This window comes from Protopterus annectens, chromosome 13.part0, assembly GCF_019279795.1.
Source record: "Protopterus annectens isolate FY-2018-M chromosome 13.part0, PAN1.0, whole genome shotgun sequence".
Lineage (NCBI taxonomy): Eukaryota > Metazoa > Chordata > Ceratodontiformes > Protopteridae > Protopterus > Protopterus annectens.
The window spans coordinates 835,539,392-835,559,929 of NC_056747.1; the positions used below are offsets into that span (position 1 = coordinate 835,539,392).

Genomic DNA, 20,538 nt, shown 5'->3' on the forward strand with positions numbered 1-20,538 from the left:
CTGGTTCCTTTATACCCCTGTCGCACTGACATCAGGGAAGAAGCGACGACAACCGACGCCGGACCTAGACTTTGGTATTCGGCCGACCGAGGACCCGCCTGACGGCAGGAGAACCCCATCTGTTATGACTGCAGTGGTATTAGCACTCGAACATCTAAATTTATGGTAGGTACAAAACTGTACTTTCTCCATTCTGAAAGGGGGATGGGCCTCCTTCAAATTGATTACATGTGTAGATCTGCAGACATGGGACTCCACACATCTGCTGACCTCACAAGACACAAACGTAGTGAAAGTTTTGAAACCTGATAATAAATCTAAGATGACTTCTCTGCTTAATCTAGCAGAAGCATATCTGCTTCAAGCAGAAATGGAAATCAAACCAGTAGTAGATAAAAATCAGCAACTGAATGTGACAAAAAACAAAAGAAATAATATAAGGTGAAGGAACAGATGCGAAGGCAAGAAATCTGGAAAATGTATAAATATAGTTGCAAGTATTGAAAACTTCCGGAAAAACCTCATGTTCATCTGGAATGAATGCAGGAATGGTTAAGGAAAGGCAAATTCAAACAAAGAGATGAAAGGTTAATGCTGGCGGCCCAAGGTAGTGGGCTACATACATGCTGGTTTACAAAGCTATTAAACATGTGGGAGAAACAGACAAATGTAGGCTTAGTAAAACCGAATTGGAAACAAGTCGCACACCTCACTGCTGGTTGTGACATAACTAATGGCAAAAGGACTGTATACTGAAAGGCATAATTATCTGACAAGACTGTTGCACTGATTGTGCAAACATTATGGTGTTGAAGTGGCTGAAAAACACTGGAAACATGATCCACAAAGCATCTTGGAAAATGATGTTTATATTACATGGGATCACCCATTATCAAAAGATAGATATTAGAAAACTGGATATAGTGGTTCATGAAAAGAAAGCAAAAATATCATTGAAATTGCCACACTCTGTGACTACAGTGTGTTGCATAGAGAGAGACACAAAGTCATAAAATTTCAGGATCTGCAGGCAGAAACGAAAGCAATGTGGAAGAAAGATACCCAGACACTTCCAATAGTAGTAGGAGCAACGCATCTTATAAAAATAATCTACAGTCATATTTAGATATGTTACCGGGTGGTGCTGCGGTAGCGTTGTCGCCTCACAGTAAGCCGCTGTCCGGTTTGATTCTCAGAACGTCTTCTGCGTGGGGACATGCGTGAATGGGCGTACCTTCGTTGAAGGTTGTGCATCAGGCCTGGCAAGCCAGTACATAAAATCAACTGCCAATCATTAGCGGACCGGAGTTCCGCTGTGGCGACCCCTAACCGGGAAAAGCCGAAAGACACAAACAAACCAGTCCATGTAACCCTGTACGAATTGCTGAAGGAGCACTTTTGGCTGACATCAAAGATTGAAACAATACTAATTTCATGAACTTTAGTCATACTTTGACTTGGGAATGTGGTCCATTCTCGTCGTGGTATGGGGTCCAGTCTCGTCGTGGTACTGGAAACCCAACTAATTTGGAGAAGTTGAAGAGTTGAGCTGCTTCCAGATGTCTAGATACTAACCCCACTGGGGGGAGCCTTTTTTGCTATTGTAGTGACTAGCAATAGTTGCAGATGTCTGTGGCCAAGATTGACTGTTGTGTCCTGTGCAGAAAAAACTCCACTATGTTCAGCATTCATCAGACCTGTTATTGATTGCAGTGCCTCCTTTGGTATGTACCTAACCAGGCACATCCAACAACTGGAACATCCACAGAAGTTCATCGCTAAAAGAATACAGGGTACAAGTAACATGTCCAATGCAGACCACCTCAAAGCCATATCTCTGTATTTTGTCATTTACAGACTGTTGAGGGGAGATCTAAACTTGCCATACAAGGCATTGTCGGACTTCATCCTGATGGACCATCTGCTAATCCGGAAAGCAAACCACACCAGAATTACGTGTTCTAAAGACTTAAACCTTGCCTGTGATATAAATAGGTCCTGCTGGAGAGACCGGTATGTATCCCAGAGATGAGTCTGTATCATTTTATAAAATTTATATTCCGCGAATAGCAATTCATCGAACCCCTACTTAGCGAGTGTCATTTTAGCAAATGCCAAAATCTTTTCCAGGGTAAAGAACCACTTCGTCAAAGGCACATAAATTGATACATAAATTTACCGGAGCATAAATTGCACAAAATGAAACCCACCCAAGTGGGAGGTTGTGCCCCCCACACCCCCCTTAACTGGATGCACCAACTCCCGAGATCACACTACGGTGGGGAAAAGGGCAAAGTTGTGGTCTTGGCCAAGTGCTTTCTTACCCTACGAGGGATTTCGTCATTGCTAAAATGCCATTCGCTAAATAGGGGTTTGATGAATTGTCCCTTCTCTGTGACTCAACCATAAGAAAGAGACTGGACAAAAATGACATACATGGCAGAGTTCCAAGGCGAAAAGCACTGCTGAACAAAAAGAATATTAAGGCTTGCCTCACTTTTGTCAAAAAATATCTTGATCCCCAAGACTTTTGGGAAAATATTCTGTTGACTGACTAAACAAAAGTTGAACTTTTTGGGAGGTGTGCATCCCCTTATATCTGATGTAAAAGTAATACAGCATTTCAGAAAAAGAACATCATGCCAATAGTCAAAACATGATGGTCGTAGTGTGATGGTCTGGGGCTGCTTTGCTGCTTCTGGACCTGGACGACTTGCTGTGATTGATGGAACCGTGAATTTTGCTCTCTGCCAAAAAATCCTAAAGGAGAATGTTCGGCCATCAGTTCGTGACCTCAAGCTGAAGCGCACTTGGGTTGTACAGCAGGACAATGATCCAAAACACACAAGCAAACCCACCTCTGAATGGCTTAAAAAAAAATGAAATGAAGGTTTTGGAGTGGCCTAGTCAAACTCTAGACTTGAATCCAATTACGATGCTGTGGCATGACCTTAAAAAGTTCATGCTCGGAAACCCTCCAATATGGCTGAATTAAAACAATTCTGCAAAGAAGAGTGGGCCAGAATTCCTCAACAGCAGTGTGAAAGACTTGTTGCCAGTTATCGCAAACACTTGATTGCAGTTGTTGCTGCTAAGGGTGGCGCAACAAGTTATTAGGTTTAGGGGCCAATTACTTTTTCACATAGGGCCATGTGGGTTTGGATATTTTTTTCCTTAATAAATAAAATCATCACTTAAAAATGCATTTTGTGTTTATTTGGGCTATCTTTGTCTAATATTTACATTTGTTTGATGATCTGAAATATGAACCTATGAAACATTTAAGTGTGACAAGCATGCAAAAAAATAAGAAATCAGGAAGGGGGCATAAACTTTTCCATTGCACTGTAAATGAAAACAAACCATGTTGACATTATTTTCAGTCAAGGACATTATACCTTGCATTTAATCTTCTATGCAGTCATTGTCTGTCAAACATTAAATAGCTTATTCAGTTCCTGCCTTCCCTTAAACTTCATTCCTTCTTAAAAACATTTTTTTGCATGTATTGTAACCACAATTCCCATTTTTTTTATGCAATTTGCTCCTACCCTTTTATAAAGATCCCATTTCTAATTCTTTTATCTTTGTTACTACATTCAAATGCTTTAGTACAGTTTAGACTCTAGTAATTTCCGTTTTGTAGTATTTTTTTTTTTTTGGCAGTCACCAGAATTAAACTCTGCAACGCCGGACTCTGACCCCTAACAGAGAAAAGCCGAAAGACTGTTGTAGTTAAGGCATTGAAGTCTGCTGATGTATCCCAAAAAATATGTCCTTCAAGAATGCAACTGCAGTCATAACATATGGGTTGTCCTGCCTCAGGCAGCCCCGGTCGGCCGGATTCCAAAGTCTGGGTCCGACGTCGGCTGATGTCGCATTTCTCTCCGACGTCAGAGCGGCTGGAGTATATAAGCATCAGCCGACGCCATTTTCTTCAGTCTTTCTTGCCGCGCGGTGCCCGAAGCAGAAGCAGTTCGCAAGTGCCGGTCGGTCAGCTCCTGTATTCTTCGAATCCGAAGTCATAAAAAAAGCTAAGTACCCTGTTGGGGACCTTTTCTTGCCTCAGCCGATGTCAGAAATTACTGAAAAAGTTAACAATTGTCTGTCTTGTGGTAAACAAATACCTCATAAGGATTTCCACTCTTACTGTCTTCCTTGTCTTGGCCCAGACCACGACGTCTCGGCCTGTGTCGCCTGTGCTCGCTTCAATAAGCGCACTCTCAGGCGCCAGGCGGAGTTCGCTGAAGACTTTTTCGGCGAAAAATTTGCTTATACAATGCCGTCGGAACTTTCGACATCGCAAACTCCCAAAAAACGAAAAGACCGGGACCGACATTCTCGGCCCGCATCTACCACCGACTCCACGCCAAAACCTACCGCGAGTGCTCTGGTTCCCCCTGAGACGGTTATTCCACCACTCCGAACCGAAGACACCGCATTACCGGCGACTACGATACCAGATACCACTCCGACGCTAGTTATAGATTTTCCTCCGGATACTGAAACCGAGGAAATGCCCGAGACCATTGCTGTAGATAAGGTCACTCCTGCACGTGGAGCTGCTAGGCCTCCTATTTCCATGTCTATTAAGGCCTACACTCGTGCTAAGGCAGCCAGCAAGACCAAGCATCTTGCTGCTAAAGCCTTACCTCAGCCTACTCCTGAGACACAAATCATGATTATGGCCGCAGACTTAATTTCCATGATAAGAGGTTCACAGGCCCATCCTGAGAGAGGATCCCAGCCTCCTTCTGATAAGAGGCCCCGGGTTGAACCCTCTGACCCTATCCCTTCAGATGAAGATTCTGAGGACTCTGTCCACTCCGATGGCTAGGAAGAGCTCTTCCAGACCTATGAGGACTCGGATGCAGAGGATTCCATCCCCTCGGCCTCCCCGCCTGAGGATATTTCTTTTGGGGAAGTTCTGCATACCATGAGGGAACATTTCAAGTGGCAAGGCCAGGAATATTCTGATTCCAGAAAGCGCCTTCGAACCTTCCTTAAAAAGCCTCAGCACAGGCCCTTAGCTATTCCTCCTGTGCTTGATGTTTTGGATGATCTATATTCTGACTCCAGTGTTACCCCTGATTCTCTTCCTCCTGCTCCAGCCAAGCCAGACAGATATTACAGGGTCCCAGAAACACATTCCCATTTATTCAGGGCCCATGCTGTTGATTTAGAAACTATTTCTCAGGGACCTAAAGGTGTTTCAGCTTCCACCTCTAAAAATCCCTTGCCTTCCAACAGGGAAGCTAGGTCATTAGAGAGATGGGGGGAAAAAGGTCTACACCTCCACTACTTTATCTATGAGAGCTCTGAATTGCCTCTTTCATATGTTACAATATCAGGATTTCTTGTTAGATGATTTACAGAAAACATTGGCCTCTCCTGATCCTTTAGACAGGAAGTCTTTGCAGGAAGCTGTACATAATTCTCAGCAAGTCAGCAATCACTTTCTGCAGTGTGGATATGATGCATTGGAAGCTTCATGTAGGGCAGCTATGACAGGGGCAGTCATTCGTAGACATGCATGGTTAAAAGAACAACCTCTACCAGATCATGTTAAGGCAAAACTCCTGGATGCACCCTTGGAAAAGAACAAGCTTTTTGGTGCTAATGCTAAAGATGTGTTAAAGTCCATCGAGGAAAAAGCAAAATCAGTTCAGACGGTCAATGATTTCCTCCAGGTTCAGCACCCCAGATTCAGCAGGAATTGGCCTTCAAAAAACTGGTCCTTTCCTAATCCTGAAAAATTTCAAAGGGGTAAAAACAGGCGTGGTTGAGGAAGAGGACAATACAGAGGTCCTTACAGGGGACGACAATGGCAGCCAGCAAACCAAAGAAGTGACACAGGGGTCTCCCCTACCCCACAGGCACAATCTCAATGACTTTCCTCTACGTCCACTGACCAAGGAGCAAATAGAAGTTCCCTTGGGTGGAAAATTATCTCTGTTTTCAGACAATTGGCACAGATTGACAAAGGACAAATGGATTTTGGACATTATAGATCAAGGTTACAGGTTCCATTTTCATACCTTACCAAGAAAACAAGGCATGCCAAACCTACCACAAAACCAGAGGGCAGAGGCTATCAAGCAAATTTCTCTGCTTGCTCAGATCAAAGCAATAGAAAGAGTTCCACAACAAGAACTAGACCAGGGGTTTTACTCAAGACTGTTCCTTGTTCCAAGAAAAGAAGCTCAATGGAGACCAATACTAGATTTGTCCGCATTAAACACTTTTCTCATAGTACCAAAGTTCAAAATGCTGACTCTACAGCAACTCCTTCCCATGCTGGGCAAGGGGTCTTGGCTGATTACTCTGGACCTCAAGGAGGCATACCTGCATGTCCCTATCAGACACAGCTGCAGAAGATACCTCAGATTTCTTGCAGGGCCAGAGCATTATCAATTCTCAGCATTGCCATTTGGCTTATCTACTGCGCCGAGAGTATTCACAAAATGCCTGGCTTCAGTAATTGCTCATTGCAGGCTCCAGGGGATTCAAATTTACCCGTACCTGGACGACTGCCTCATACAAGCGGACGACAAATTGATGTTGACAAAAAACTTGAACTATGTCATACAATTACTTCAGGCTCTGGGATACACAGTCAACTTCCAAAAGTCAAGACTTCAACCATCCCAGCAAATAACCTTCTTAGGAGCCAATCTAGACACAGCCTCTCAAATGGCTTACCTGACAGAAGACAAGCAAGAGAAGTTAACTCATTATTTCAAAGGTTTGGCAAAATTCACCCAGATGACTGCAAGGAGATTCCTACAGGCCCTGGGTTACATGGCATCCTGCATTCTCCTGGTTCCATTAGCAAGACTACACATGAGAAAGCTTCAATGGTACCTAAAAAGCCTATGGTCTCAGCACAGCAACAACTTAGAGGCAACCATACCGCTCATTCCATGCCTACAAAAGGAATTCCTATGGTGGGCCTCGGTAAGCCAGGCAAACACAGGTATGTCATTCAAAAAACCTCAGATAACACAGACCATGACCACAGACGCCTCAGACCTTGGATGGGGGGGCACACATGAAAGGCAGATGTATACAAGGACAATGGCCTCCAAAGGAAACACATCTGCATATAAACCAAAAGGAAATGCTGGCAGTAATGCATGCCATCGAGGCCTTTCAACAACAACTTCAGCAAGGCCATTTATTGATACGGACAGACAACACCACTGTGATGTGTTATATAAACAAGCAAGGGGGCACCCATTCTTACCCCCTTTGCAGACTGACAATGAATCTTTGGGAAAAATCACTGAGACTAAACATACAGTTACAATCCCAGTTTGTTCCAGGCAAAGACAATGTGCTGGCGGACAGCCTAAGCAGGAATTTCATAGATCCACACGAGTGGAGGTTACATCCGAAGATCTTCACACAACTCACCTTGACATGGGGCAGGCCAGAAGTAGACCTATTTGCCTCTCACCTCAACCATCATCTACAAAAATTCTGTTCAAGGACATACCATCCACAAGCTTGGAAAATAGATGCTCTTTCATTCAACTGGAACTTCTTAAAAATCTATGAATTCCCACTTCTGCCACTGATGACCACAGTATTACTAAAGATCAAAGCAGAGAGACCCAAGGGGATCCTAATAGCTCCAGACTGGCCAAGACAACACTGGTACCCACTACTACGCAGCATATGTCACAACAAGAAAAGTGGGCCCTTCCACAATGGCCCCTACTTTTGACTCAACACAACTTCAAAACAGTGCATCCAACCCTTCAGACACTGCAGCTAACAGCCTGGGAGATCCCATGAATAACCTCAATCAATCTCTCGCCAAGGAAGTTCAGCGGATATTAACAGAAGCTCGAAGACCATCCACCAGAAAGGTTTACTTAGCAAAATGGAAGAGATTCAGCATTTGGAATACCAGCAAGGGACATGATGCATCATTATTGAACATCCCACTCATCCTGGAATACTTGGCAGATATGTTACAGAATGGACTCTCATATTCTTCCATAAAGATACATGCTTCAGCTATTTCAGCTAGATATAATACCGATCCGCCTGTGTTTTCACATCCTTTGCTAAGGCAATTCCTCAGGGGAATCAGGAACATTAAGCCACCAAGAAAGGCTCCAGTGCCAGCTTGGGACCTCAACTTTGTCCTAGAAAAACTGACTCTACATCCGTTTGAGCCAGCAGCTTCAGTGGACTTACAATTTCTCTCTTGGAAGACAGCTTTCCTGTTGGCAATTACCTCAGCAAGAAGGGTCTCCGAACTACAGGCCCTAATGGCAATACCACCGTTCATAATCTTTCACAGAGACAGGGTCTCCTTAAGAACCAACCCTACTTTTATGCCAAAGGTGGTATCTAGGGTTTCTTTAAATCAAGCTATTCATCTGCCTGCTTTCTTCCCCAATCCTGAGAACAAAGGGGAAAGACTGTTACATACCTTGGACATTCACAGACAACTTCGCTACTACCTGGACAGAACCAAGACCAGTAGGAAGTCTGATCAGCTTTTTGTAGCTTACGCCCCTGGAGTACAAGGAAAAGCAATTTCAAAACAGACTATTTCAAAATGGATTGGACATTGCATCAGATTTTGTTATTCCTTCCATGGGAAGAATGTTCCAGCCAATGTCAGACCACACTCCACCAGAGCTACAGCCACCTCTACAGCATTCTTAAGAGGGGTGCCTACAAAGGACATTCTAGAAGCTGCTACATGGAGCTCTGTGCATACATTCTCCAAACACTAAAATCTCCCTCTATACTCCAGATCCAGAGCAGGCTTTGCTTCGGCAGTCCTGCAGGGTTTGATTGCCACACCATCTCTTTCCTAGAGCATTCCTCCTCCCCCAGCTAAGCTATGGTATTCTACCCATATGTTATGACTGCAGTTGCATTCTTGAAGGACATAGTACAGTTTTGTACCTACCATAAATGTAGATTTCCGATAGATATGCAACTACAGTCGGATTTTCCCTCCCTCCATACCCCTCTATGCCTTGGGTCCCCTCCTATCCCTGTTTATCTTAGCTGGGGATATCTGTTATGGTGTATCTGTTTATTGCTTACTTATTTGTTTGGAATCCTGTTTTTGTCTTTCAATTTGATTACAGCCTTCCTTGGAGGGCACCTGGCATCTGGGGCATGAAACACTGAAGAAAATGGCGTCGGCTGATGCTTATATACTCCAGCCGCTCTGACGTCGGAGAGAAATGCGACATCAGCCGACGTCGGACCCAGACTTTGGAATCCGGCCGACCGAGGGCTGCCTGAGGCAGGACAACCCATATGTTATGACTGCAGTTGCATATCTATCGGACATCTACATTTATGGTAGGTACAAAACTGTACTTTCCCAATTACAGCTTTCTTCCCCATTGCACTTCCAATGTTTGCAGTTTTCCTGAGGAGAAATTCTTATGGAGTGTACTTGGAGTATATAAGTACCTATGCAGATACTTAAACAAAAATCCTAAATCTTCTATACTTTGTTGCATATTTGGGATCCATACATGTATCCTCCCATTGTTTTTATGATTTGCTTTTTCAGTCTCTCTTCCCAAGCCTTTCTAGCCTCCTCTGATTCCTGTAGTTATCACACTATTTTATATGCCCTACTAATTATCCCTTTTTTAACAGCATCTTCTTCTCTACATTTTACTAAAATGTTCTGGTTTTTCACTTGGGATCCCCCTATTTCTTTCACTTTTGCCTCTTCTTTGCTATCAGTCATTGATAGAGAGGGCAGTCTCAAGCCTGCAGTCTAAGTACATTCTTGGCCTCTTCCCATTAGGTTACCTTTCCCTATATAATTATGTACTCCCAATACCTTGGTTTCTTTGCCAGTTTTCTCCAGAAAATTCTAGCCCCCTCTTGCCTGTTCTGCAGATAAAGACAACTTTTATTGATTACCATACCAGTTCTATCCGTGAATTTCTGAGTTCCTTATTTTCTTTGCCAGTGGTTGGTTTTCGTGTTTCTGTTGAGACCGTCTGATAATGGCAATAAAAACAGAATACTTTATTTCATAAGTAAAGATGATGTTTTCTGAAAGCATTTACTGAACAGCTGCAGGGTTCTTACCAGCCATTGTTTTCTTCTCACCTTTTGTGTTTAATTTTCTTTCAGGTTTTCTAAATTTCTTCTTTGCTGGTTTCTAGCAGTGCACTTATTAGTCAGTAATTACTCACAAAGACTGATTCACTGGCTGTCTTTTCTTAGCTTCTGTTTTCACACTGAGAGAGCTGAAATTAAGCTGTTAGCCAATGTGTAAGCCATCTTGGAAGTCCAGGAATTTGCATATGTTGACCAAATGTGTCCCCTCTCATAGTTTCAGATACTGAGGGATCAGTATCCTTAGGATCACCAGCTGTGGATGTCTCTTTTTTATAGATAACCATTATAACATGGATTCTGTAAATGGCAGGCGAAAAATCTGTCAGCCACATCAGATACTGGGATTTTCTGGGCCTACCAAAACACAAACCTTATATACATTCCTTTTGGTCTAGAAGCCCTAGATAATGCATTTTACATTGCCTTGTTAGAGTCTGACACACAGGAAGTCAGAATATTAGGGTTAGCAATTCCCCCAAACACCTGTTTAAGAACCAGGTTGCTAATCCAGAGTTGGTGTCTTAGTTGCAGTAAGGTATCTGATGTGCCTGCATTGATTAACTCCATTCCTAATGATGGAGAGCAAAAGTATGTGGCTGTTGGAGCCTTTAACTGCTGGTCTCTTGTGCTAAAATTTAAAGTCACTCCATAGTCACTCCATAGTCGACTAAGACCGAAGACAGCCAGATAGAAATAAGGATCTAAAAAGACAGATGCGTTCTCCTTGCCAAGTTTCAGACACTTCAAGAATGTGGGTATGATACAGTGGATGCATCTTCCAGGGCAGCTGCTGAGAGGTCAGCGATTATGAGATATGTCTTTTGTGGACTTGGCCTTTGCCAGAACATGTGAAAGTAAAGCTGCTTGATGCTCCACTGGGTATGAAGCTGGGAAAAGAAGTTGTTTAAAAAAAAATGGAAAAGAGGGGAAACATGAATTTGGTTAAGGACCTTTTTTTCTTTCCTCTTCTCCACCATGGCATTTCAGACTCTAACTCAGTCAAGGCTATCTCTTTTCTACCAAGTATGAAAAAACCAGGTCACATGAGGTGAAAGGCTGCTACAGAAGAAAATGGCAAGAGGAGAAACTCTGGGGTGTTTTTGGGGAGTGACACTCGTAAGGAGCATCCGTGACTCAAAAGAACTTGACCCTCTTTCCTTCCTCAAAACACAAATCTCCTTCACCTTTCTTCCTCCCTCTTCCCACCTCCTTGCAAGGGTAGAAGGCAGACCGATAATTTTTGAAGCAGTGGGAGGTTGTCACACAGGACCTGTAGGTCCTGCAGATATTAAAGTAGTGTTACAGGTTGCATTTTCTGAGCAAACCAAAAATTATTAGCATTCTACCAACTCCCAAAGACGAACTGCACAAATTGCCACAGCTGATAGAAAGTCATTTGTCTCAGGAAGCCATAGAGAATGTTCCAGAAAAAGGAAAGGGATTTTGGTTTTATTTTAGACTTACTCTGTTCAAGAAAAGAAGGAACTAGGAGGCCCATTTTGGATTTTTCCATATTGAATGAATTTGTAAGAGTTCCAAAGTTACGTTTGAAATACTGAACTAGCGGAGCCTAGTGCTAGGCTCCTTCCATGGGCTTACATGTCATCTTATGGACTCAAGTATACCGGTCTTCAAATTGCCGTAACTTGGGTGGACAACCAGATCCTCTGATTTTGAAGCTGAATGCTTCCATTACGAGGTAGTCACTTTGCCCTTTAGCTTGTCTGCTCCACCCAGAGACGTTACATAGGGTCTCTTGCCACCATTTTTTTTCTAGGACAAAAATGTGTTCATATTTACCCGTAACTGGATGATTACCTCATCTAGGCAACTTCCCTGAAAGTGATTTAAGAGGCGGTATAAATTGCTGTCAACTATTTCCAGTCCCTGGATAATCTTTCTCATTGACAAATTAAGCCTTTTTCCAGGGTTACTTAAAGAAAAAGAGAAACGGAAATCATTCCTCCCAGAGGGCAAGATCTTTCTTCTGTTGCAGTACTTCTGGAGGGTTTTCAACTTGAATTAGATTGTTGCCAGGGAGTTCTTTAGAATTGTGGTGTACATAGTCTTTTGTACAGTAGACAGCAAGTAAGGAAATTGCAGTAGTACCAGAGAAACATTTGGTGCCAGTATACTCCAGTCTGTGGAGTGTCCTAGCTTCTTGCTTCTGTGCATCACAAAAAAAAAATTCTTATAGTGGATAAGTGTATGCCTCAGATTTAGCCTAATGAGCCCATATGGTGGGATATGTGGGTTCAAGGGACTTAGAAAAGTTTATTCAAAAAGAAGCATGTCAACATAAAATAAGTAGTGGCAGGAATTTTAGCTGTCAGTCTTCAAACCTATTAGGCAGCAGAGAATATTGCAAATCTAGACAGACAGTAGCATAGGAATGTGGTATGTCAACAAATGAGGGGTATTACAGTTTTACCTGTTATGCAAACTAGCAGTGGAAACATGGCATGTGGCCTAGGACTTGAGCTTGACCCTCTGGTTGCTGTACAGTCCCATCTTGGGAGTGCATACTTTGAGATGTGCTGAGCAGAACTGAAATGGATCCCTACTAATGGATAGCAAACAGGAAAATGTTCTTTAACGTAGTCCATAAGTGGAGTTTGCCTGAAGTAGATCTTTTTGCTTTTGTAGAAAACCGGCAGTTGGACATGTACTGCACTAATATATCAGCAGCACAGGCATAAGCAGTAGATGCCGTCTCCATCACCTGGGCAGGTCCATTTCTGCATGCTTTCCTTCCAATACCCCTGAGCACCAAGGCTGTTAAAGACGATAAGGGGAGACATGTCAGCAGTGCTACTAATAACATATTTTTAGCCAAAGTGACATTGGCTAACTTTCCTTCCGAGTGTGCTAAGGGAAAAACTGGTCCTGTTGCTTTAGGGTGTGGACCTGTTGACCCAGGACAAGAGGTGTTTAATTCATCTCAGTTTGAAGATATCAGGGCTGATGATTTAGGACTCTTCCTTTTGAATCTCTCATTTTTGTGGATGTGTTTGAGGGAGGCCAGGAAAAGCAAAACAAGGAGATCATATTAAATGGAGTGGGAAGGGTTCTTCCGTTGATGCCGTATCATAGTACTGGACCTTAATTCAGCACATATTTCTGTGGTTCTCACTCCATAGTCTGTATAAAACAGGCCTTTTATGACATACCTTTGTAAAGGTGCATGTTTCAGATATATTGGCATGCCTGCCAGTGGTCACTCTTTGTTTTCCCATTTTCCTTGTTAACAGTTCTTTATGCGAGTCCTGCATTTCGGGCCACCCAAGGCACTTCTCCACAATGGGACTTAACTTTGTATTAGGACCCCCCCCCCCCGAACCAGTTGCTTCTGCCCCCATCAAATGTTTGTCTTGGAAGACTGTTTTGCTTGTGGATTTGATCTCTCCTAGACATATTTCGGAAATGTAGCTCCACCTTCATGTGGAGCCCTTCTTAATCTTTTATAAAGTCATCTCTGTAAACTAACTCATCCTTCACCCCTGAGGTAGTGACACAGCTGTTTTTGAACTACACTATCCACCTCTTGTAATTTTTCCATCATAATAAAATAAAGGAGAGAGGATCTTACATTCTCTGGATATTCATGGACAACTGAGATTTTACTTAAAAAGACCAAAGCACTCAGTGAGCTCTGACCATATTTTTATTCCATATTTCACTTAAGGGCAAGGCTGGATTACTGATCAGCGAGTAAACTATTTCTAAATGGCTAGTGGATTACATTAGCTTCTGGTGTATGCACAGCATGGTAAGACAGTCCCAGACTAAGAGCCCATTCTACCATGGCTACTGTAGCTAGTAGCACTGCTTTCCTGAATGGGGTAAGAACCAAAGCCATCTGGAAGCAACTACTTAATCTTCAGTGCACACCTTGGCAAAATACTGCAACTTAAGTAGTATTTCCTGCATCAGGGTAGATTTTGTCTCGGGCACTCTCTGCAGGTGCTTTTGCCCCCTGTGCCTTTGAGCCAGACACCGTCTGGTCCATTAGTCCTGGGAGTCTTCATAAGAGTTAGTACTACAGCAGTGAATTAAAATGAACATGGCACAGTTGTTTAGGAGCTTACTGTAATTGTAGATGTTGGAGTATGTTAACTATTGCGGTACTGTTGCCCTCCCTATTTCAGTGGGATGTGCTTGAAGTGACTAGCCTTTTCCATTTTTTTCTCCCTACCATCTCATCAGGCACCAACCTTTTCATTGTACAGCAGCAGCCTAAAGAACCAGTTTTAGGGATCCTCTGTTTGGGGTACTCATTGTGGGAATGAGTCATCCCAGGGTTGGTTGTGTTGTGGCACCAAGTTGCTAAACTTCACCTGCCAGGGCTAGCAAAATCTAAAGATGGTGCCAGCTGATGTCTTCTCAGATCACCAGTAGCTGATGCCCATGTGGAGGGACTTCAGCAAGCTTGCTGGGGGGGGGGGACCTCTGTAAGACGGGCTGGTAGTTGTTGGGCTTCTGCAGGCAGGAATCCCAGCAGTCAGTACTGCAAGTAAATTATAGTCTTAACATGTACATTTATGGTAAGCTCCGAATACAACTGTACTTTGTCTATGTTGAATGGCATACGCACACTGCTCTGAAGTTTAAGATGCAAGTTTTCTTTTGTGAGACGCTGGGTTTGGCTGTCTGAAAACAGTGCTGAAGCAAGCAGCCAAAGATTAAAAACTGAACTGTAATTGTAAGATTATTTGCACATATTGTGAATATTACACCGGAATTTTGCTTTGCAAGTGTACAGGAAATATTTGTCTTTGGAAAGGGGAGGAGGGGTGACTTACAGATTGACCATGCTTTGTTGAAGAAGGATGCTCTATAAATAAGTTGCATCTTGATGGATTGTCTGTCTCAGCATCATTTGCTTGGCTCTTAATGATGATTAGACTGTGAAAATTTTAACAATTGTCCCTTTTTACATTGTAGCTGTACCAGCAAGGACGCTTGTGTCAACTTGGGAGTGAATTCTGTGATCTTGATGTTTTTGCTAAGGTGTTACGAGCTTCAGACAAAAGGTAAGATATTCTGGTTCATTGTGAGTTTGAGCATGACTGCAGATTTCTTTGGTTTCTGATTTTCAAGGAATGCTAGCTGTTTGTACTGTGCCATTCAAATGCTCAGCATACATCTAGGGAAAGTGCAAGAAATATGGATTGCATAAAAAGAAAGCAATAAATGTAGAGATTTTTTGACCATTTTCTGCACCATTTGCTGGGATGGCTGCTTTTTTGTGCTAATAGAAATTAAAATGAGAAAGTTAAGAGATTTCTTGACTAGGACTTCTGGGCTCCATTACTTCAGCTTTCTATTTTATAGATCCCTTTTGCTGTGTTAAGACATAAGATTACTTCAGGATTCAGGCCACCTAATATAATCTGGTTGTCCATACTTTGCTTCACCAGTGGTACTGTCCTGGTATCTCTACCTCCATTAAAGTGTCAGCTGTTTGGTTTTGTGCTGTCGCCTGCTATCTTTTCAAACATTTATATTTTTCCTTTAAATGCCTTGTCAGATCTAGTTTTTGCTGTTCTAACCCAGACTTTTGTTTTCCTAAATATTAGGCTATCAGACATCAGACATTGGGACACCTATCCAAACCCCAGTGACATCAGACCGTAAGATGTCAGGATACGGGATGCGGCATTTCCCATAAATGGGTTGCCGTGCAGAATTTGCTGTGGTGTCCTACATTGTACAGGCATATGCAATGGTTGTAGGTCAATTTAATCCTTTATTTCTGACCACCTGCCCTATTCTTATCTTAGTAGCAGGTGCTGTAGGTAACTTGCTCCTTTTGATGACCTTACTGCTGTCTGAATGGCATCCACTGCAGCATTTATCTTTTATTCTTCACCAATTTAAACAGGTGAAAGCTCCAACTTAGCCTTCTGGTGAGAAAGGTATAACTTCACAGCCTGTCCTTCTGAAAAACTTTTTATAAAGAAGGTGAGTCCCTGGAAAACTGTGTCCTTAACCTGTGAACTGGTTCCATATCTATGCAAATGTGTCCACATATTTACTGCTGTCTCCCTTGTGTTGTTTCTAGTAATGTTGGACACATTCATGGATTTAATGGTGCTTCGTTGTAGCCGGTAACTTGTTTTTATTATTCCCTTTCTGCTTCATTGTTTCTGACGATCACTGTCTAACACTAGTTCAACCAACCTCTCCAACTTCCCCCAGACTTTCTCTGCTCTAATGCTGTTACTGATGGGCTGACATAAAACCTAAGGACATCTTGTGGGCTGTGTCTTTGACTGCTTTCACCAAGCCCATTGATAACCCCCATCCCCTGAGTTTGTCCGTTTCATCTGAGGGCTGTCTTCTCTGTGTGGACCACGCCTTCCTGCAGAGAATGTCTAGATGACCCCCCCCCCCCCATGGGCAAGCCCATCCCCTCCCTGACAGCACCACAGATGTCTGCTCTGCTTATTAAACCTAGGATGCCTGGTATTTAGAACTTTTTCTGTGTATGCTATGACACTGCCTTTGGCCAGATCAGCTGTTGTAACAGAGGACAGAGGCAAACATCTCTTGTCTTCCCCAGGTCTCTTTCCTCTCTCAGTACAATCTTTCAAGTAAGGCAGCTTGAAGGTAATTAAGGCTCTTCAGACAGCGAGGAACATGGGAGACTCAAAGCTCCACTGTTTGTGGTGTTCTGAGTAAACTGCTTCATGGGACTTCGATGCTGTGAGCATTGTGACAGGGAGAGTGTTTTGATGTAGCTTCACTCTTGGTTGGTGTCACATGCTTTACATTAAGATGATTTTTCAGGACATGTGGTTTAGGGCGCATTTACTGTTTGATTTGAAAAAATGGCAGTCTCCCAATTTACGAAAGAAAAGTGACAAAATTCCACCTGCATCATTATTATTCGCATACTCCACAGAATGTATTCACAGTCCTGATGGAGCCATTTGAAACCTTGGTTTTACCATCCTTTATAGTACTAGCCAAAATGGCATTAGTTTATTTCTCAGGGTCTAGGTTTCTGGAACAGATTTTATTCATCCCCTTATCAGTAACAGTGCAGGGGAAGAGCCCTCTTTTATGGGTGTCCACAGCAGTGCTGACTTTCCTATCCTAATTACATTCCTGTATGGGAAGTGTTCAGAAGAGATTCTTCCTGTATTGGGAATTAAGGTATTCTCTCTTGCGCTTAGGTCATTTTATAAGGGAGGTAGAAAAACATGCTTTGTGTTTTTGTTTGTTCCCACTGCTCCCATCCCTTTTCTGTATCAAGTGTGCATCCCATCCAGGAGATTGCTGTCGTGGTAGAGATAACCAACTGTTAGAACAAGTAAACATTCAGCCCAACTTGAGCTACTGAAGTAGTGCCAAATAGCACTTGGTGGTTCTGTTTAATCCCCAGCATGTGTGGGGACATTGTGCCTTTAGTGTATGCAAGTAACTTTAAACCTTGTTATTAAATACGTTCTGCATATTACTGTTCAGCCTGTCCTGTCTGTTTTGTATGGGGACCTGTTTGAGTTCTATTTGGAACTTATAGATGCTTAACTAGATGTTAAAATCGGGAAGTGTGGAGGTGCCTTTACATTTCTTAGCAGTTGGTCATTTCCAATTCAGAACCCTCGCTTTTGGCTTGTAGGGCAACCATAAACTTCATAAAGTAAATGGTAGTGACAGTGGTGACACACTTGCAGTGTTCTTTATTAAGACGTTCCTCTTTGTTATGACTACATCCTTGTGACATGATACCACCACTGTCTGATACCAAGCCATGAATTAACATGCTCTACTTCTTAATTTTTTTTCAAATGTTTTTAGTTTCTAATACTGTGATGACAGTGGACCCAATTCCTTAGTCAAGGTACTTAATGTTAGAGTTCATTAAGTTAGATTTCTTTCATTCTTTGATAGTAACTAAGAGTGCTCTTCTCAGCACATTCACTGTACCCAGAATTACCTTCTCTTGCACTTCGTATGGAGTTACATGTATTGAAAACATACTTAAGTACAGTTCCAAATATTTTTTTTATAAGTCTTTTTGCTCCTACTTCAGTTTGAACTGTCTTGGTATCTTTCTTCTACATTGCTGTTATTTTTGCTTGCAAATCCTGGCATTTTTATTACTGTGTCTCCGTATGCAAGACTGTAATCACTGGGTATAGCTATTTTAATTAACACAACTTTGTCCTTTTTTTTTTTTTTTTCTTGTACTACTATAGCTGATTTTCTTGTATCTTATTTCAACTGTTGATAGTGGGCGATTCCAGCTGATCTGAACTTCATTGTTGATAATACTTGTAGTTCATGTTTCCAGGTTTCTATATTGTAGTGTTTGTCCAATCCTCAGTGTAGCAGTCTTGCTACACCATGCTGTTCAGTGTACAAACTATGGCCATGAGTGTATCACATCTAGCAAAAACATGTGCAGCTGTTTCCAGTTCTGTCGTACAGAACATGTATTTGTCTGTTTCTACCACTTTTTCTATAGATTTTTCTGAAGCAATGTGTATATAGCCCATTGTCTTGGACACCATTATTGGCTTTTCATCTTTTGGTTTAAATTCACTTCTCTAATCATTCTTGTGGCAAATCTTGGTCAGCATGTTCTAGAGGTTTTCTAAATTAGCCACTGTATTTGTGGACTTTTGAATTTTGTTTTCTTCTCGCCTTTTTTTAATTTATTCTTTTGTTTTTTGGAACTTTCAGTTTTTTTGTCCACTTCTGGTTTCTGAAATGCTTTTGCGAAACTAAGCAGATATGTCATCTTGGACATCTCTTCATGCTTTGGAACATTCGCTATGTTTGGATGTGATGACATTAGCAAATGTATATGTAGTCCCACAACTCAGACCTGTGCATGTAGTCAGTTTCCAGGAAGCCTGTACCTCTTTTAGAGCAAGGGATGTATAATCTTGGTATATGTATGTATATGTATATGTGTGTGTATATATATATATATATATATATATATATATATATATATATATATATAATATATATATAATATATATATATATATAATATATAATATATATATATATATATATATATATATATATATATATATATATATATATATAATATATATAATGTATCTGTGTGTGTGTGTATCTATATATAAATATGTATATGTGTATGTATGTATATGTATATATATATATATATATATATATATATATATATATACACACACACACACACACACACACACACACACACACACACACATATACCTATACCGTATTTCCCTGAAAATAAGACCAGGTCTTGTACTCTTTCCCGCGCCGAAATATGGATTAGGGCTTATTATCAGGGGATGCCTTATTTGCCCGCAGCATACAACAAATCTACCTTTATTCATTTATTCATGTATAAAAATCGACATTTATTAATGCACACAAATCAATATTTGTTCATGTACTCAAATTGACATTTATTTCTTACTTTTCTGTTATTGGACAACAGTTCTAAGTAATACGTTAACAGTTGTGTGAGAATTCTACATAAACAGTGCAACAAACATTTCAACTTCAGAATATGTGCACCTTGGCTTTCACAGCTATTCAAATAGTCATGTAAACTTTTTCTGGAACATTGTCATAAGTGTCCAACTCCCGAATTTAGGCCTGAATTTCTTGTGACTCCATTTCCTGTAGAACCATTGGCCCCAATCTGTCATGCCTAGCAATAGAGCTCTCCTTAAATGAGCACTTCTTGTCCAAGTAGCCTGCTCATAGTGCATTGGCAACACAGCTGTCTGTGATTTTATCCCATGAATTTTTCTCCCAAGTCACGTCCTCATGTAGGCTAGACTTCACAAAGTTTCCATGCTGATTTCTCTCCATTCTATTTTCAGTGTAGTCCTTGAGTTCCATGCGTAAATGGTCCTTGAATGGTTTGTTTATTGCAATATCAAGAGTCTGGAGATAGGGAGTCATTCCTGCTGTCATTTCTTTAGAGCGGTGAGTGCAAGCTGAATCCTAGACTAGCGGTCCTCTTTAGCCACCTCGCAAAACAAGTGGCAGCATTACATGGACCTACTTCCTTATAGCTGCTTGTGTGCACCAGGCTTTTTCAGTTTCAAGAATGTAAATGCCTGAAACACGTTCAGTATTATCTTTCCTGCCCTTACTAATGATTAGAGGTGGTATTTTCTTTCCATCTAGATGAGTTGCCAAAATACAGGTAAATACGTGCACTCTCGTAACCAGTGGAGGGAATGTAGATTGATGAGGCACCCCTCTGATCAATTGTTGTTTGAGATCCTTGGCCCATAAACACTGCAGTTTCATCCATAGCAGTCATGTTGGAGAGTTGGTTTTAGAAAAGTCAAAACCATCAACAAATGACTTGAACGCAAGTGCACGTTTAATAACTTAAGTATCTTCCAGCTTGTACAGTGTTGTTGATCTTCTTAGAGACCGTTCA

General features: G+C 41.7%; 1 protein-coding gene across 2 annotated transcripts in view; it reads left to right on the forward strand.

The window, feature by feature from the left end:
- The window catches only part of APPBP2 (amyloid beta precursor protein binding protein 2), a 1,023,983-nt gene that overhangs the window by 264,237 nt on the left and 739,208 nt on the right, over window positions 1–20,538 (forward strand). Inside the window, exon 2 of one of the 2 annotated variants that reach the window (XM_044054555.1) lies at window positions 15,067–15,155. In XM_044054555.1, coding sequence (XP_043910490.1) covers window positions 15,067–15,155 — 89 coding nt within the window. Of the gene's footprint in view, window positions 1–15,066; window positions 15,156–20,538 lie in introns of those variants that run through there. The other variant, XM_044054556.1, reaches the window with a different exon arrangement.